Raw genomic sequence first — 16,058 nt, 5'->3', positions numbered from 1 at the left:
TCATATCTATGCAAGGAGGCAGTAGTTGTTTGAAAAAATTTTAACACTCTATGGAATTAAACCTAACTGTTTGATGACAGTATTGTACTTTTTAGGTAAATTGCTCTGTTGGAACTATTATGATTGTTATGCTGAGTAGGCTCTAAATGTTTTTTTTTTTTTCAGTCTGATACAGCTGTGCCAGCAGAGAATAAACTGGTTGTTGAAAGGAAGTAGAAGGGTATGTTTGCTTTACTGTCTAATAATTTCTTTTCCATGATAGTACAAAACTGTAATCAGAGGTGAGAAACTCCTTGTTTTGAGGGAATAGTTACATTATGATGCAGGAAGTCAGAAGGGAGTGATATGACAGGACAGCAGTTTGGGAAAAGTGGGAGAAATAAAAATCCCTGGTGTAGATAGGATAAAGGGCTTAGCAGGAAGGGATGGTGAAAAGAGAAGAGATGATTATGCAACAAAGGGAGTTTGGTTGTGGTGCTCAGTCCAACAACAATATATTGCTCTAAACATTACAGCTCAATGGCAATTGCATATGATTTTTGAATGGCACTTTGCTTGGAACTTTTGCATCATTCAATATATTGAACTCTTGAAAAAGGTTTTTCATGTATACTCAGTTATCCTTGATTTTTGAATCAATTGTTTTCTAATTTTGCCCATCCAAGCTTCTCTTTTGGCCTTATTGGTAGTATTTGTTTTTAGTTGTAGTTGGTCATTGCAGTGTGCTAGCAACATGTAGTTCTCTAACCAGTTGCCTAACTGCAGTGTGGAGATTCTGTGACCTATAGCTACTTTGAATTAGATGTCAGTAACTATATTTCAGAGGGAACAAACTGAACCTGTTCTGACTAGTGAATGGCTCAACTTTCAGACCATGATTAATCAGTTTTGATTTCCTTGTACTCAGGCATTTGGTTTGGTGAAAGGCCAGAATGTAGCTCTGTTAGTTGATGCATCAGACTCAAACTGTGGGTATGGCAGACTACAGCTTTTTCAAGAATCTCTTGGGGTATGACATTAATACTTCATAAACTTTGTGTTATAATAACAGTTCTATGTAAATTTGAGGCTGATAAAGCAATATGCAAATGATCATTATCTCTGATTCTTAAAGGAGCTTATTGATGAGCAGTTGGCCAACAAAGAAAGACTATTCCTGGTATCATTTGGAACCCAACCCAAGCCATTATGGACAGTGGTCAGGGATGTGAACTGTCGCATGTAAGTTGTAGACTTCCAAGTGGGAGATAATTTTCAAGAACAAATTCTTGTCTGTCTAGTATGGACCAATAATAATTTTCCACAGTCTGTTCTCTGATTACTTCAGAGTTATTGAACACAGAGAGACCATGCTAATTTAAAAGGATTTTAGATTTCCTTTCAGGTAGTGCAATCCAAGATATCTTTCAACTCTTCACTCTATCTCTAATAATGTTCATGTGATTTGAAAATTGTTTTCAGTGTTGAAGAGTCTCATTGGTGGGCCAACAGTTTACGTCCTCAAGGTGGATGCAATGTTCTGTCTGCACTTAAACAGGTTGTCAAGAGAAAAGAGATAGACTCTATTGTTCTGGTCTTGGGAAGCTGGTATGATCAAATATCATTATTCAATGTTGACCTTTGCAGATTTGGCTGTTATGAGGTTACAGATGTAGTTGTGATGTCAATTTATTTTCAATGATTTTGCTGTCTTGCAGCCCTGACCAGAATCCCAAAGTAATATGTGAGTATGTCCGTGAATCTTTGGCAGGAAGAAACGCTCCTCTACATACTGTGGCATATGACTGCAGCATCTCAGCAACTAATGTAAGTACACCCTTATTAGCATAAGCACACCATAAATTCATGGGCTTTAGTCAAAGCTGTGCCCTTCAACAAATTATCATGTGCTTGAAAGCTCTTGTCTCAGAAATCTGGAATGCCTAGCTGTTAAAAGTTTTATAAACACAAAGTAATAGACCTTGCCTGTGGCAACCAGGCTCTGCTTCTACACAGCCCTCATAAATCCCAAAAAATATGGAAAATTTATGCTGAAGTACAAGGGGCACATAACCTGTTTTTTTTATCTTTTAAATTTGTGGCAAGATTGGTTGACATGTTTAAAAATAAATTTTTACAACTCATCTCATCACACCCCTTCCTTGTAATGATTGATAACAGAGGATGACTCTAGCACAACATTATTGAGGTGTAAAGTGACAGTATTTGCAATCTGAAGGAGGATTTGTCCAAAAAAATTTATTGCACATGTTGAATGAGAAATTCTCTTCTAGGAAAATATTAACCATAATTATCTTTTCAGATGTTTCTTCAGGAGCTTGCTGAACAGACAGGAGGGAGATATCACTGTTATGTCTCAACTAGTGATGTGAGTTGGTGTATAAAGGACTATGTTATGCTAATGGTTATAATCATTGTCATTAAGTCAAATAAAACAAAGAATGTAATGGGTCATTTTTTGTTTTATCAAATTTCTACCAATTTTCAACATGCATTGGTCCATTCCAGGAACAAATTATGACTGGAACTGATCTCAGTTTAATAGCTGATGAAATGAAGAAGGCTCAGGAAATCTTGAAGAAGATCCATGAGATGAAAAATGGAGTCATTGGTGACAAAAAAATTGTCATGCACACAGGTGTCGGCACTACTGTGAGCACTGTAAGTATTAAAGGTGACATTTTATCTGGATAACAGGATAAAACTTTGTAGTGCTTTGAAAACCACCATCATTTCCAACATGCAGTGTTGACTTTCTACTTTGTCTCTGTCAAGGTTCAGCAAGGTCTGGAGCTTATGAGGATACCACCTGAAGAGGGTGAGATACTGAAAACCGACAGCTCTCCACTTGTAGTTGAACACCCCTCATTTCCAGCCAGGACATCAGCTGAGTGGCTGAGACAGCATGGGTTGAAAGGTAACCAACTAATTTTTTTTATTCAATTAGTGAGTTTTCTGTCTGAGGGTCATCAAAAAAACTAAAACCAAAGTAATAATGACGGTCATTGAGAAATTGGAAAAAGTCATCAGAAGCATGAGAAACCAAAGGAAATAGATTTTCACTTTCTTAATGCCCTTTGCCTGCCACGCAAGAAATAAAACAGATCTTTTTTATTGACCGCACCTCAAGCTTCAAGCACAGGAAAAAATTAAGTCACCATGCCGAAGATTGTTTTGAGCCAAAGATCTCCAAAAACTATTACTTGACTAAAGCCATCCCTTGAACTGGTCATTGTTATCTGTTATTTATTATTCTTCCCTCTTTACAGCCAAGGGACTCAATCTTTATCAAGTGTTAGCCCCCAATTCATTCTCGTACGTGGATGGATACATTTCTGCCATCAACAGAAATGTGCATTCTCTGGTCTATGAGAGGGTATGCTGGTCTCTTTTTAGACTTACGCGTCTTTTAAGGTTTAAAAAAAAACATAAAAATTGAACTCATTTAAAACTGGGTATAAATCACATTACAATATTCCACGAGACTTGTTTCGCTGTGGAGGTTCACGTTTGGAAGTTTTTCTCGCGATGTTTGTTTTGTATTTTTGGATCAATATATCTTTCGGAAGAAAAAAAATTCCGCAGCCTTTTCATTTTATATGTTTTTATTACTTATTGTACAGAGTATGGCACAGTTTAAATGGCATGATGGATCTGTGAAGAATGTGCATGTCGATCCAACGTTGCTTTTTGATTATCAGGTTTGTTGATGCCTTTGTTGCTCTTCCGTTAGTTTTTTTTTTTTCAGATATTTTTGTTATGCCTAATTTTCCCCTTAGTTTAGAGCGGACTGATACAACATTCAGATTATTGCAGAAAATAGCAGATTTCATTTGTCTGTGATAAAAGTTAAATTGAAATTGAATCAAGAGACAGAAATCATTTGGTTTTTGTCTGTTTGTTTGTTTTTACAGCGTCACTTGGAATCTGCCGTTCACCTGTACAAAAGACGCGTTGATTGGCTTTCGGTTGGTTGCAGAAGAATATTTGGAACAGTTGTGGAAAAGAGGTAATTTCAGTTTCAAATTGTTTGGCTGGAGCACAAAACTTTACTGCCTAGGAAGAACACTCTCGCAAATACCTCTGTGATACACAATACTCCTGATGCAGAGGAAATTTGACCATTTTGAGAGCAAGCCTGAAAGAGTCTTCACCAACTGCAAAGTGGCTCCAACACAAATGCCTCTAGTTCAGATATAAATATACATACATATATAAACAGCTCAAAGAATGAATCTGATAAATATTCATCTGCTTATGTGTTAGCAAATTCCATCGTTATATTGTGAGTTTCAGGAGATATCTATAGCCTAAACAGCACATGATTGCCTTGTTCAGGAGCGTAGCTAGGGGGGGAGAGAGATACCTCAAGCGTCCTCTTGACCTCCTCTTTGTCCTGGAGCTGTCAAAATTCCTTCCTTCTCATTTCTTGCAGGGTTATTGTGTTGTTGGACATGTCAATATGTATGTCGCCAGCTGTTCCTAAGCTTCAAGATCACCTCAGACTTTTACTTGAACAACAAATGGCCAACAAGACCTCCTACAACTTTATCTGGTAATGGAACGTTTAAATCAAGATTTATTTCCATCGTAAATGTGTTTTTACTCAAAGAGGAACGCTCTTACAAGATTTTAGATGTCTGCAGAATTGAATAATTACATGTACAAAGTTGGCTGTTGATTCCCTTACTTATCCTTTGGATTTTTCCTCGAACTTAAGGAAACATTTTACATTATTTATCTCTTTCCCTAAAAAATCAACGCTATCCAAAATGGAACGTAATATTGTACAGTGTATTTTGTGCTGAAACGCTGTCTAACTCAAATAAATAAAAATAGTACGGTGTAGAAATTTATAGTGCATTATTCAGATGGCATTACTTTTTGCCTGATGTGTTAATTTTAAAGTTTTTGCTGAGGAGTATGGGGTAGGAAAGGAACTTGCTAGATGAGAGGGGGGGGGGCTTAGTAGAAAATTACAGCCTTGGCAATATATCGAAAAGTATTTATAATTGAGGCTTGCTTTATTGTTCGAAAAATGTCGTATTTTATTTCAGTTTTGGTGATAAAACTGAGATGTTTCGCCCCGTCATGGTAGAACCATCTCCTGAGTATCTTGAGGCGACTTGGAAGTAAGTCGTTTTTATGTTAACTTATGTTAAAGATTTACCACGAGCGTTGTGAAAAGAGACATGGAAATTCCCTTTCCCCCAAGAAGAATTTGATGCTCTACTGCTGAGCGACAGAGAACTTTGGATGCAACATGCAAAATACAACAAATCATTTTATACTCGGAGATATTTACCAAAGCACTAGCTGCATGAACAGGTTTTTGACGACTCTAAGATTTCATGTGATCGTGTGATTTTACTAAAGTTGAAGAATCTACTGTTTCTGTCAGAAAGAAAGGTAGCATTTAGCAAATTTCATTAGGCTTAGAGAAAAAGAAAACATTTTATTCCAATGGAACAAACGTTAACCCACATCGAAGTGTATTTTTGTCAAATGATGTAATCATTTCACCTGTAGGTGGCTTCTTCGGAGAGGTTGCACTGGAAGCAGAAACTTTTTGGATGCTTTTAGGAAAGCTGTGGAAAATGAGGAGGAAAAGGCTCGTGGTATTGGTAAGAAAAAAAGTTACTTCTTAATCTGAAAGTGTCACCACAGTCTAATTTGAGGTTGCCGATTTTCTTATAACGCTTTTTTCCTTTAGAAGTTGAAGGGATTTATGTAATAACAAGTGGAGTCCCGGATGAACCAAAGGTAGGGAAAATTTTAAAGTAGATGTAAAGCAACAAAACTGCCTAAAGCGCGGGAAAACGCGGACGACCAAGTTGCCCGCGCCAAGTTTTTAGTTTTGCATTTGATTGGTTGAGAGGATGTTTCGAGTTTTCTGGACCAATCACAGTGCAAAGTTAAGTAAAAGCACCGCAATCCTGGATTACTTTCGACAATCAATTGAAAACTGCGCTTTACAGAACTTACTTCTACAGAAATTGCAATTAGCACTCCTTATAAATGCGTCCTTTTTACCCAAAAGAACAGAAATACCTAGTGCGACTCTGCCCTCATGTTTTTATTCACCACATGATGATCGTTAACTCCTGTCACTGTTGACTTTGCCACACTAACGCTTGGCAATTTTGTTTCGCTCTTCTCAGGAGGTAGTCTGTGGGTTTTTACGTGAAGCTTTAGCCGGCTCCGACACAGCAGTGCATACTATTTTCTATGAGGTGGATGACGAAGATGGCTTGATAGCAATACCGGGAAAGTACGCCGACAGAGGAAAGACCGCTGAGTGCTTGAGACAGATGGCTCATGCTGTCAATGGCCGGTTCCACTGGTATAGGAGTGGAGGTGAATTTAGCAATGCTTTTTCTTAGTTCCTGTCTTAAGATTTACTACGCCTAAGGGATTTCTGCCTTCCGTTCTTTCCAATTTCATCCAGCTTAAGTACATCCACCCCAGTGCTTTCCATAACATAAGGACTGACATGACAGCAAATCCTTATCCCTTGACTAACTGATCGTCTTACCCCTAACTCTCTTGTTGAAATTATCATACCCTTTGTTTGGTCTAGAGAAACTCGCGCCACCTCTTCCAACCAATCAGGTGAAAAACTTAATCCAATCGCGACTCTGTCAGACGCGTCAGTTTTCCCGCCCTTTTTGACATAAACATGCATTTGCTTCGGTGCGATGTCATTGGCTGTTGGTAATACCTGCACTTTGTTCTAATTGGCCGTGCCACTGGTGATTTCTTTAGTCTTGGTTTGGCGACATGAATTTGGTTTTGTTATCACACAGAAGGCCTGGTTCGATATTCTCAACTCAGAAGGAACTTTTTGATAGTCTCAGCAAGTAAATAGCATGAAGCAAAATCTCAGCAGAGGTGTTGTTGATAAATTTCCAAGCTCAACTGTAATGTTATGGAGGTTTTTATAATGTTCATCGTAACTCTCTACTTTTTTCAGCAATTGTCGAAAGTGATGATCTTGGGGCTGTGTTAAATGAAATGGATAAAGTTTTCAATTACTCTCAGAAAGTAAGTAATGTTCCCATCTCGTTTTACACATTTTTACTCCGCGTTTAATTCGAATTTACCCCGTATTTCTTGGTAGATAAGTTGGAGAAAAGCTGTCAGGTTTCTTTCCTTTTAAGTCTCTTTTTTCAAAAAAATATCATGCCAGATTTTCACATAGACGTTTTTAATACAAAGCTTTACAAAAACCTTTGCCAAAGAAATTGAAAACAGCTTCTGGGAGCAAGGTTCACTGACAGGTGTCATAAATGCGGTGACTTCTCCACAGGAAATAGCCAAAAATATGATCTCGAAAGGTACAGTTGTTAAAGAAAAGTTGAAAAAACTGTAGATGTACGCGGTTTACTTCAGTTTTAACTTGATTCAATGTCGAACGATCCGAGGGAATATTTAAGTCGGAACCCCCCCCCCCCCACCCCGAATCGGATGAGGTTATCGTAATCTACTAGCACTGAATAGCCTGATCTTGAGTAATACCTCTTTTCAGATTTCCATTCTCTTGGAAACAGTTAGAAAGAAAAAACCAGTGGCGCAAGTGGTATGTTTGTCCAACTTTACGTCTAGAGGATTCATAATTATTATATTAACTCTTTCTCTCCCAAGATCAATATTCCGCACTGTCTACCATTCACTTCTTACAAATTTTGCTTTGAGAATATTTTGTTAAATCAAACAATATCCCCTTGTTTGACATCATCCTTTCTTCTCGTCACCTTTGCTCTTGAAAGTGTATTGATCTTGTAAGGAGAAATTCCATTTTCGTCACTCGCATGTGTGAAAAGGTTCAAATTCCTCAATTACAAGGGCCTTCCAAGAGGAGCTTAAGTATTTGTTTATCTCTCTCTCTCCACTTTCTCTTTCAGATTGGCGACTCAAATGATGGTGAAAATCAACTTGTTCCCAGGCCGCCATCTGCTGGCAAGTCCCGATTACCACTGACCCCACCTAGACATACTGCACTAACCAAGGCTCGAATGGTACGATTTCTTGTTTATTCTCTGTCAAGATGGTCGCCTAGGGGACCTTTTCTCATTCGAAAGTTGATGGGTTTTTCTGAGTGACAAAAGCGTTTTTGAGAGAACCGAGGACAAGTGATTTAAGTGGAATCATATCAGAATATTGAAAAGCCCTGACACAACTGTTAGTCTCTTAATACTGACATTAGATTTCTTTTGTTAAGTGAGACGTTACACCTTCAAATTTTTACCAGGAGTATGTGGGTGTCTTAATACTTTTGCCACCTAGAAACTGATTCAGAATCCCTTGTTGTTGTAATGCTGTTATGGGAAGTGAGGGGCACCGAACAAGTGGAGGGTATTGTAAAGAGATTAAAACGAAATTTAAAGGACAGCCTGCCACCGGGACTTAAAAGTGGTCCTTGGAAAGTAGCTACTGTAAAGCTAGGCTAAAAAGTGAAACTTTCACACCACATTGTAAACAACGCCTTTATTTCCAGCTTAAATTTGTAAGTGTTCTTTGCAAAAAAAAAACAAAAAAAAACAAAAAAAAAATCAAGCTACTGACACCTCTAATAAAACAACTAAACGGCGAAGGACTAAATGATTAAATCCAGGTATGAATTAAAATCATTGCAGAATTTCTTTCTAAGTAAATGCTTTTAGACTAGTTGAGTTTAAGGTACATATTAAAATCCGTGATAAGGTGTTCCCATGGTATGCATACAGATTTATCGTGAGTTATGTTAAACTTAAAGTGTTATTTTGTATAAATTGTTTGGTTTGTTTTTTGTTTAGAAGAAAAAGGGTGGCTGCGCTTTGCCTCCGATAAAAGCTACAAACGAAGATCTTGTAAGAACTAGAAAGTTTTTAAGACTGTCGTCTTTCCTTCCTTCTCTTTCTCTCTCGCTGCTATTAAAATCACAAATGTATTATCCATTTAGTTTGTAAATCCACTTTAACTTTTTCGATTTGACACGGATGTAAATTGTTAGGCAAAACTAAAAAGCTTTAGACAAATCTCGAGAATGAATGAATTAGATTGTAAAATGAAAAGAACTGGAGTTTGATACGGAAAGATAAAGCTGAAGGTTGTTTATGAATTTAAAAATATTAAATTTTTACCTAAGAAATTAATTCGACATATGTTTCTCCCACGCATGTAACATGCGAAATTTCTACCCACACACTTCCTAAACTTTTCTCCTCTCAAACGCCTTAAGGGATTTTATCTAATAAGTTTCTCAAAAAAATTTCCGTCTAATGAAACCTTTTTAAGAGTAGAGGTTTCTGATCAACTTTCTTTACACATGTAATTGTTTTTACCAAAAGTCATAAACATGTTTGTGTCAGAGAACTCATGGTCACAAACTTAGTCACATGCATATTCCTGTTTTCAGAGTATTCGTCCCCAGACGGCGGGCTCTAGTAGACCCAGTTCCTCAACAAGTGGTAAAAAGGCCAGGCCACAAAGTGCATCATCTCAAACTAAGGAATCGACGTTGAAGGCCCTACAGTGGAAACCTCCCACAGTGAACAGTACTACCTCTCTTATACCTGCACGTGAGTGAGGGATTAACTCCTAGAAGTGATTAACACGTAACTTCTCCCCACATAATATCCATACATTATCCAATAAACAGGTAACGAGAATACTCAAATTAAAAGGAAGAAGTCTTATCTTGATCTAACACCAGCTAATATGCAAGGAAATGTATAGCAAGTGGATGACTGAGGTTTGTTTTGTTGTACTTTGCTTCTGATTGGTTGAGAGGATGGCGCGAGTTTTCTGAACCAATCACAAGGCACAATAAAACAAAACCAATGTAATCCTGGATTACGTTAAGTTTTGCAAATTGCATCTAACGACCCTCATCTTGACATATGACCCGTACCTCGCTTGATAGAATCTTTTTCCTGTCTTCTGCAGCTCCTCCGGCTAAAAATGTTGCCAAAGAGAGAAGACCGTGGTCAGGTGGCGTTAAACCGGTTCAGCAGGCTTTTTACACCGAATGGAAAAATGAAACAGGTTTGTTTTGTAATCGATGGTGTAATTAAGAAAATTGTTTCAAAGATAACGAATAAATATCACGCTTTCTTTATTCTGTTATTACTCGTTACCAGGCACAGTCGCATTCTCAGGCTCTTTCAGTTTGGCTCTACGTTCCCCTAATTCCCCCCCCTTCCCTCTTCTTGGAGCGAGAGAGGGCTCCCTTGGGGTGGAACAAGGCAGACAGGGTTTATGTACGTCATCAAAACACACGTCTTGTTCTTTCACGCAGGTGCAGTTTTCACTCAGTATCCTTCCAAAAAGAAAGTTAGACGACCGATCAAGCATACATTTATACCCGACAAAGAGGAAAGCGTTAGCACCAGAGAGGTAGAAATTCATATCTGTGGCTTTTTTCTGTTATCTCTTTATGCAAAGGCAACTTTGAGCAAAGGAAAGCGGTCGGCGAGGCAAGAAAGTCAATTGCAACTCAGCGGGCCTTACTCTCCCACTCTCTTTCTTCCCCCCCCCTTAGTGAGTGCGTCATTGATTCGATATCCTCGCAGACCGGCTTATCTTTCTAGCTCCAGTCGCACCATTTCTTCCATTTGTTTCTGTCTTAATGGCAATCGAGAGCCTGCATGTGCACACACTCGCGATCACACAGAATTCTTAAGTATCTTTGCCTTAATTTTCAGTGGATGCGTCATTATAGCCTCTCAAAGCTAAAGTTGGACCTTAATAACATTGTGGGAACTGCGGAATGTTCACACGCGAAAGGAAAAGTATCATCTCTGGGACAGTCAGTAACTGCAAGGTAAGTGAATGAAATGTGAAACTTGTATGCCTCATTTACACTATTCAACCGTCAAAACTTCAACATTAGTTGGTTTCTTTCAGTTAACCTTAAGTAATAGGATTCGCTGATTTCTATTCGAATGCGACTGATTAGCCCGGCGTGCGCGAGCGAGAAGTCGTGCGTGAGATACTGATGCCGCTCTCTTTACAGCGTGTCTGGCTTCTCCCGCGCCTTCCGCGCATTTTGGTCGCCTGCTACGCAAAATATTGAAGCGAGGACAGTTTTTGTGGGTCTGGAAAGGTGATCCTCAGTGACAATTCTAGAAAAGAAGCTATTTTACGAGAAACATTTTAATAATCCTTAGGAGAGTATTCCTCAGAAATCATAATCTACGAGTCATATACACTGAGTGTAGCGCCACATCAAATTACTTGAATTTATCGTTTGTTTCCAATCATTTTTCAGATACTGCAACATTTTCCCAAGCGTAGAAGTTAAGGTAATGTATTTTTGGTTTTACCATCTTGTCCTACTGCTGATATCCAGCTCACAGTTTTACTTTACTGCGGTTCTCATTTTCACTCTTCTGAGGTTTTAAAAAATATGGCTGTTTTACCTTTTAAAGAGTACGGATTTTAAGTATCTGCGGGATGTAATCCTCGTCAAAGCAGAAAAACAGGATGTTTTTTGTTTGGGTTTTGGTGATTTGTCCTTTTTTATAAGAATGCAAAAATAGTCATTCTTTGAAAGATTATTAAGAGAATAACAGTAAGACATTAACCTGAGTGTGTATCAAGGCATTAATTTAGGAAAATACTGTTGACATAATTTTTCAGGGAGTTGTGAAACATCTCCATCTGCTACCGCACGAATTAGAAGATTATGAGGATCAAGTGGAAAAGGTTTTAAGAAGATACGTGAAAAGACTGCAGTGGTTACTGAGCGGTGATTTTAAATTTTTATTTATTTATTTATCGTATAAGCGACTGTAGGAAGTTCTGATCGAACTACAATTAGTTGTATGAAAATTTCCACCTGTCTCAGTGCCGAAAGCTAGTTTAAATTGGTGGATTAGGCATATCGTCTCCTTAGGCGTGGAAGTCTAAGTAAAGCCTGTTCCAGGGGTTTCATTAGTTTTATACAACTCTCAAACAACACTGACGGCAAAGCAGGGAGGGTTTTACCAGCCTTAATTCGCGTCCCTTTATTAGCACTACAGCGTCGCTGGTTGTTGACTGAACTAATGGAACAGCCCATATATGTTGACCAATGAAACGAAAACTCTGTCACTGCAACCTCCCTCTATTAATAGTTGTAAGAGTTTTTTGTTTTGTTTTGTTTTTAGTCCAAAATGTATTTCTCTTTTTTGTCACCAGGTAGTAAACGTGTGTTTGGCACAATAGTCGAGAAAAATGTAAGTAAGCGGCCAAAGCACAGCCGACTATTTTTTTTTTCTGCTACCATTCCTTTATCTCCTTCATCCACGTTTCACTGCCCGTTGCACGTTTCGTTTATTCCTCCACACCCTAACATCAGTATCCATATTCCTCATACTCTCTGCTATGCATTTTCTTTGATACTGACCAGGAGAATTCGTTTCATAATCGAAGATTACTAGGTTTGCGATCATTTCCGTCATTCTCATGACCGAAATGAATGAGTCACTAATATTACTGTAAGGAGAAATTAGATGCCGATCTCTCTTAGGGTTCAACGGATGAAGGGGAAACAGTCTTTCAGGTCGTTGGCCATTCTTATCGGACTTGTGGCCTCATTTTGTTGTTGTTGTTGCTTATTTGTTAATTTTTTTAATGTTACGTTATTTATTTCTCAGGTGGTGGTGTTGATCGACACTTCAGGCTCCATGGTCAGTAGCATGGATGAACTGAAACGAGAGCTGGTTGCGCTTGTCTGGGACCAAATTAGACACCAGGCTACAAAGTATGTTAACAAAACCGACGATCGTGTTACGCACGTTAAAAAAACCTCGAGCGGAATTGTTTTGATAGGGATGTAAACTATCTTGAGATTAAGGAGGTGTTTGCCTCGGATTAATTTGCTCTCGATGTGCATCTCTTTAGTTGTCATTCATTTAACAATATGTTTTGCCTTCATTGTAGGTTTAATCTCATTCGGTTTGCCTCCGAAGTGGTGTCATGGAAACCAAGCTTAATGTCAACGTCAGATGACAGCTGTCAAGATGCTGTTGAATGGGTTTCTGACTTCGACGCAAATGGAAGCACGAGTACATTACAAGCCCTTCAGGTTTGATGATTGGTTTTGTAGTTAATCCCTTTTGTGTTTACTGCTTTGGAAGCAATACTAAGCCGTTTTAATTCCGCCCTTTTACCGTACTCGTCTTTTCCATATCAGTCATCTTTATTTATGTGTGTGATTAGATAGGCCCGCCGCTGGGAGGAAACAAACGCTGGGAAGAGAGTGGTGACTTCTAAGGATCTCAATGAGTGTTTCCTAGATTCTTATCTTAGCCCACATTTCTTTTTCTTTCAGATGGCATTTGAGGATCCAGACGTTCAAGGGATATACCTACTGACTGATGGAAAACCAGTTAGTTTATGGTTTATTATGCCGCAGAACTTAAGAGCAGTGGCCAGAATCGTCTTATTTTCAAAGCAATGCGCTTGTGAACTCTCATTAGATCTCATTAGTTCACATTTTGCTGTAATTTCCGATGAAAATTTAACAAGGTAAACGAGAGAATGGTTTTGCTTTTAATATTTTGACACATCGTCTCATTCTGTTGTAGGATAACAGTACGACTATGGTACTAAGAGAGGTGGCAAAGTTGAACTCAGGAAGGAATGTGCGTGTTCACTGTATTTCATTCAACTGTGACGATAGGTGAGTTGGTACTGTTTCTTTAAGTTTGATTTTTATCGTAAGTCTAAAGTTTACAATGTAAATAGAAATGAAGCAAAGTCTATGTACATCCAAATTACTCTCACGCATTTATTTAAAATTCTCTCTCCGTCCACTGTTGTTCTCGTTTACCGTCAGTTATGACGTATGTCCTACAAAGAGACTCCTCTCCTGGCCTGCTCACTTTTTTTTTTGTTTTGTATTTTATTTTTCCATTTAGTGTGGCGAACAAGTTTCTTCAGCTTTTGGCCTCTCAGACAGGCGGAAGGTAAGTCCTCTATAATAAGTTAGAGCAAATGTGATCACTGGTTAGTGCAGACTGATAACCTGCCTGACCGGTTTCCTGTTTTATAGATATCACCGTTGTCAAGGTGATCCGGATGGACACATGTTCACTCACAGACTCCTCGCAGAAGGCTTTCGTGAAGACGAGGTAAGACCACTTGTCGACCCACATCTTGCTGTTGTTGTTTAAAAGTTCTACCCCTTATTTTTCATACAGTAAAATCTTTTTTGTATGGTAATCTCTCGGCTGCCAGCTCCTTTTCGATTGGATGCTAAGCACTTGAGGGTATCCACCATCCCAGAGTTTCAACCCCTGATGAGATAGAGGCACTGTATGATTTAGGTGTTTTATCCACAGACATAACACAATAAACTCAGTCATGTCATTATATCCAAAGTCCAAGGTGTCAAACTTCACACCACTACATAACCCCACTTTCAGTGACGTAGACGAATAAAAAATACCATGAACCTCATGATCATCTTGTAATGAATAAATTTTTTTTCGTTCTTATTAACTCATGAAGAATGTATTTGTCCATTCAGCCTCTGAGCATGCCTGTATTTGAGGGAGACGACCTTCGCAGACTAGCGAGTGAAATTGCTCTTTGCAGGAAGTTCCTGTTGCAGTCCAGATCATACAGGTAAACGCAAGTGGTTAGCGAATGAAATGATACTCTATTCCTTATTTTTTTAACAACTCTAATCATTCAATAAACACCTTTCCGATTTTTCTCAAAGAACGGACGGTAGCGAAGTAAGCTCGCAACGTCGTTTGGTATCGAAAGAATTTTTTCCCAATGTATTCATTTCAACTGAAGTAAACGACTTCTTGTATAACGATGCCTATGAAAATGTTGTGGTTCGATTTCGACTTTGCTTTGGGTACATTTTTTTCGTTTACTTGCGTGGCTTACCCAAGTACACCTCAAGTAATTTTAATCAATGTTCCCTCCTTATTGCAGGGCGTTGTTCCCTGAGAACACGAAACAAGGCCGGTCTGAAAAATTGAATGGTGGTGAGTGAAAAGGGCTCTTTATTTGGAGCCTTTTAATTCTTCTTTGGTCGAAAAATTTCCCGAGGCTCGTAACATCTCTTAACGAGTTTCTGAATGAAGCTGTAACACCCTGTAGAGCCGGATTGGAACCCCTAAGGCAGCGGTTTTTTACTTGCTGTGGCAATATCGAGTTCTAAAGGCTGAAGGGCGCCTCCCCCCACCCCCATCCCTAATAAAAACCCCCTTCCGTTCTGGAATCCCTGGCTCATCAGAGCGGGGGAAGGATGAATCTATTTATGGACACGAATGATTAAAGATCACATTCTTTTAATTTTATTGTTACAGGACAATCACTGACACAACCACGAAATTCCAGATCACAAGTTGGAGTGGCCACTAGATAGAAATATTGGTGAAACGAGCGTTCAAAGAGTGTCAAGAGGACATTCAAAGTGTGTACATACTAAATTGTTTTATCGAGAAGATATAGTACAGTATTTAGTCCGAACTTAGGTGCAACAGTTAATCGAGTGGTCTGATCGCACGGATGAGTGAGGTCCTGAAAAAGACTGTTGCTGTAGTGTTTGACGTCTCCACAGCCTCAGCGGATCAGTCTCAAGTACGGGGCGGGGTTAACTCTGAGAAAGCAGTCTTCTTTATTCTCACCCGGAAGATCATACTGCACGATCAAAAAGGAAATGATCACCAACTAAAGAAACTCTTGATTGTTAGACAAATTCTCCTTGTTAGTAGCACCAGAAAATGTATAGAGATTAATATGGAGAGCTTGCATACTGAAGTTAGGGTGTAAAAAGTTATTGAAAAAAGAATAACTCACGTATTGGACGACGATATGACAGGCAGTACAGAGTGTTAAAATATGTAGCTGTATTGATTCTGTGGCACAATTGTATATTGCATGATGTATAAATATTTTCTAAAGAAACACTTTTGATGCTTTTGTAAAGATAGCGATTGCTCGACTCTCTAAGATAATTAACCTTAAAAAGCAAGACAATTTTGTTACGTTTTAGCGAAATTGTATAAGGTGTAGGACTCTTTGATACAAACTTCACGAGAATTAACAGGTAAATAAATTCGATTTAAAAA

General features: G+C 38.6%; 1 protein-coding gene across 2 annotated transcripts in view; it reads left to right on the top strand.

Moving 5' to 3' along the window:
* LOC131785991 (von Willebrand factor A domain-containing protein 3A-like) overlaps positions 1-16,058 on the top strand; it is a 19,791-nt gene extending 3,733 nt beyond the window's left edge. Inside the window, exons 7-42 of one of the 2 annotated variants that reach the window (XM_066170746.1) lie at positions 166-220; positions 908-1,009; positions 1,115-1,221; positions 1,462-1,587; positions 1,698-1,806; positions 2,303-2,368; positions 2,509-2,661; positions 2,776-2,917; positions 3,270-3,376; positions 3,624-3,701; positions 3,915-4,009; positions 4,436-4,555; positions 5,058-5,132; positions 5,530-5,624; positions 5,714-5,763; positions 6,162-6,357; positions 6,974-7,044; positions 7,529-7,579; positions 7,905-8,018; positions 8,796-8,849; positions 9,398-9,560; positions 9,928-10,026; positions 10,280-10,377; positions 10,686-10,804; positions 11,252-11,285; positions 11,623-11,731; positions 12,163-12,200; positions 12,621-12,727; positions 12,907-13,051; positions 13,298-13,354; positions 13,554-13,648; positions 13,887-13,934; positions 14,021-14,099; positions 14,498-14,595; positions 14,917-14,969; positions 15,294-16,058. In XM_066170746.1, the coding sequence (XP_066026843.1) occupies positions 166-220; positions 908-1,009; positions 1,115-1,221; positions 1,462-1,587; positions 1,698-1,806; positions 2,303-2,368; positions 2,509-2,661; positions 2,776-2,917; positions 3,270-3,376; positions 3,624-3,701; positions 3,915-4,009; positions 4,436-4,555; positions 5,058-5,132; positions 5,530-5,624; positions 5,714-5,763; positions 6,162-6,357; positions 6,974-7,044; positions 7,529-7,579; positions 7,905-8,018; positions 8,796-8,849; positions 9,398-9,560; positions 9,928-10,026; positions 10,280-10,377; positions 10,686-10,804; positions 11,252-11,285; positions 11,623-11,731; positions 12,163-12,200; positions 12,621-12,727; positions 12,907-13,051; positions 13,298-13,354; positions 13,554-13,648; positions 13,887-13,934; positions 14,021-14,099; positions 14,498-14,595; positions 14,917-14,969; positions 15,294-15,352 (3,367 nt within the window). In that variant the 3' untranslated portion in view covers positions 15,353-16,058. The remainder of the gene's footprint in view (positions 1-165; positions 221-907; positions 1,010-1,114; positions 1,222-1,461; positions 1,588-1,697; positions 1,807-2,302; positions 2,369-2,508; positions 2,662-2,775; positions 2,918-3,269; positions 3,377-3,623; positions 3,702-3,914; positions 4,010-4,435; positions 4,556-5,057; positions 5,133-5,529; positions 5,625-5,713; positions 5,764-6,161; positions 6,358-6,973; positions 7,045-7,528; positions 7,580-7,904; positions 8,019-8,795; positions 8,850-9,397; positions 9,561-9,927; positions 10,027-10,279; positions 10,378-10,685; positions 10,805-11,251; positions 11,286-11,622; positions 11,732-12,162; positions 12,201-12,620; positions 12,728-12,906; positions 13,052-13,297; positions 13,355-13,553; positions 13,649-13,886; positions 13,935-14,020; positions 14,100-14,497; positions 14,596-14,916; positions 14,970-15,293) is intronic. The other variant, XM_066170747.1, reaches the window with a different exon arrangement.

The sequence above is a fragment of the Pocillopora verrucosa genome, chromosome 8 (assembly GCF_036669915.1).
Source record: "Pocillopora verrucosa isolate sample1 chromosome 8, ASM3666991v2, whole genome shotgun sequence".
NCBI lineage: Eukaryota > Metazoa > Cnidaria > Anthozoa > Scleractinia > Pocilloporidae > Pocillopora > Pocillopora verrucosa.
This window is presented reverse-complemented; position numbering and strand designations above follow the sequence as displayed.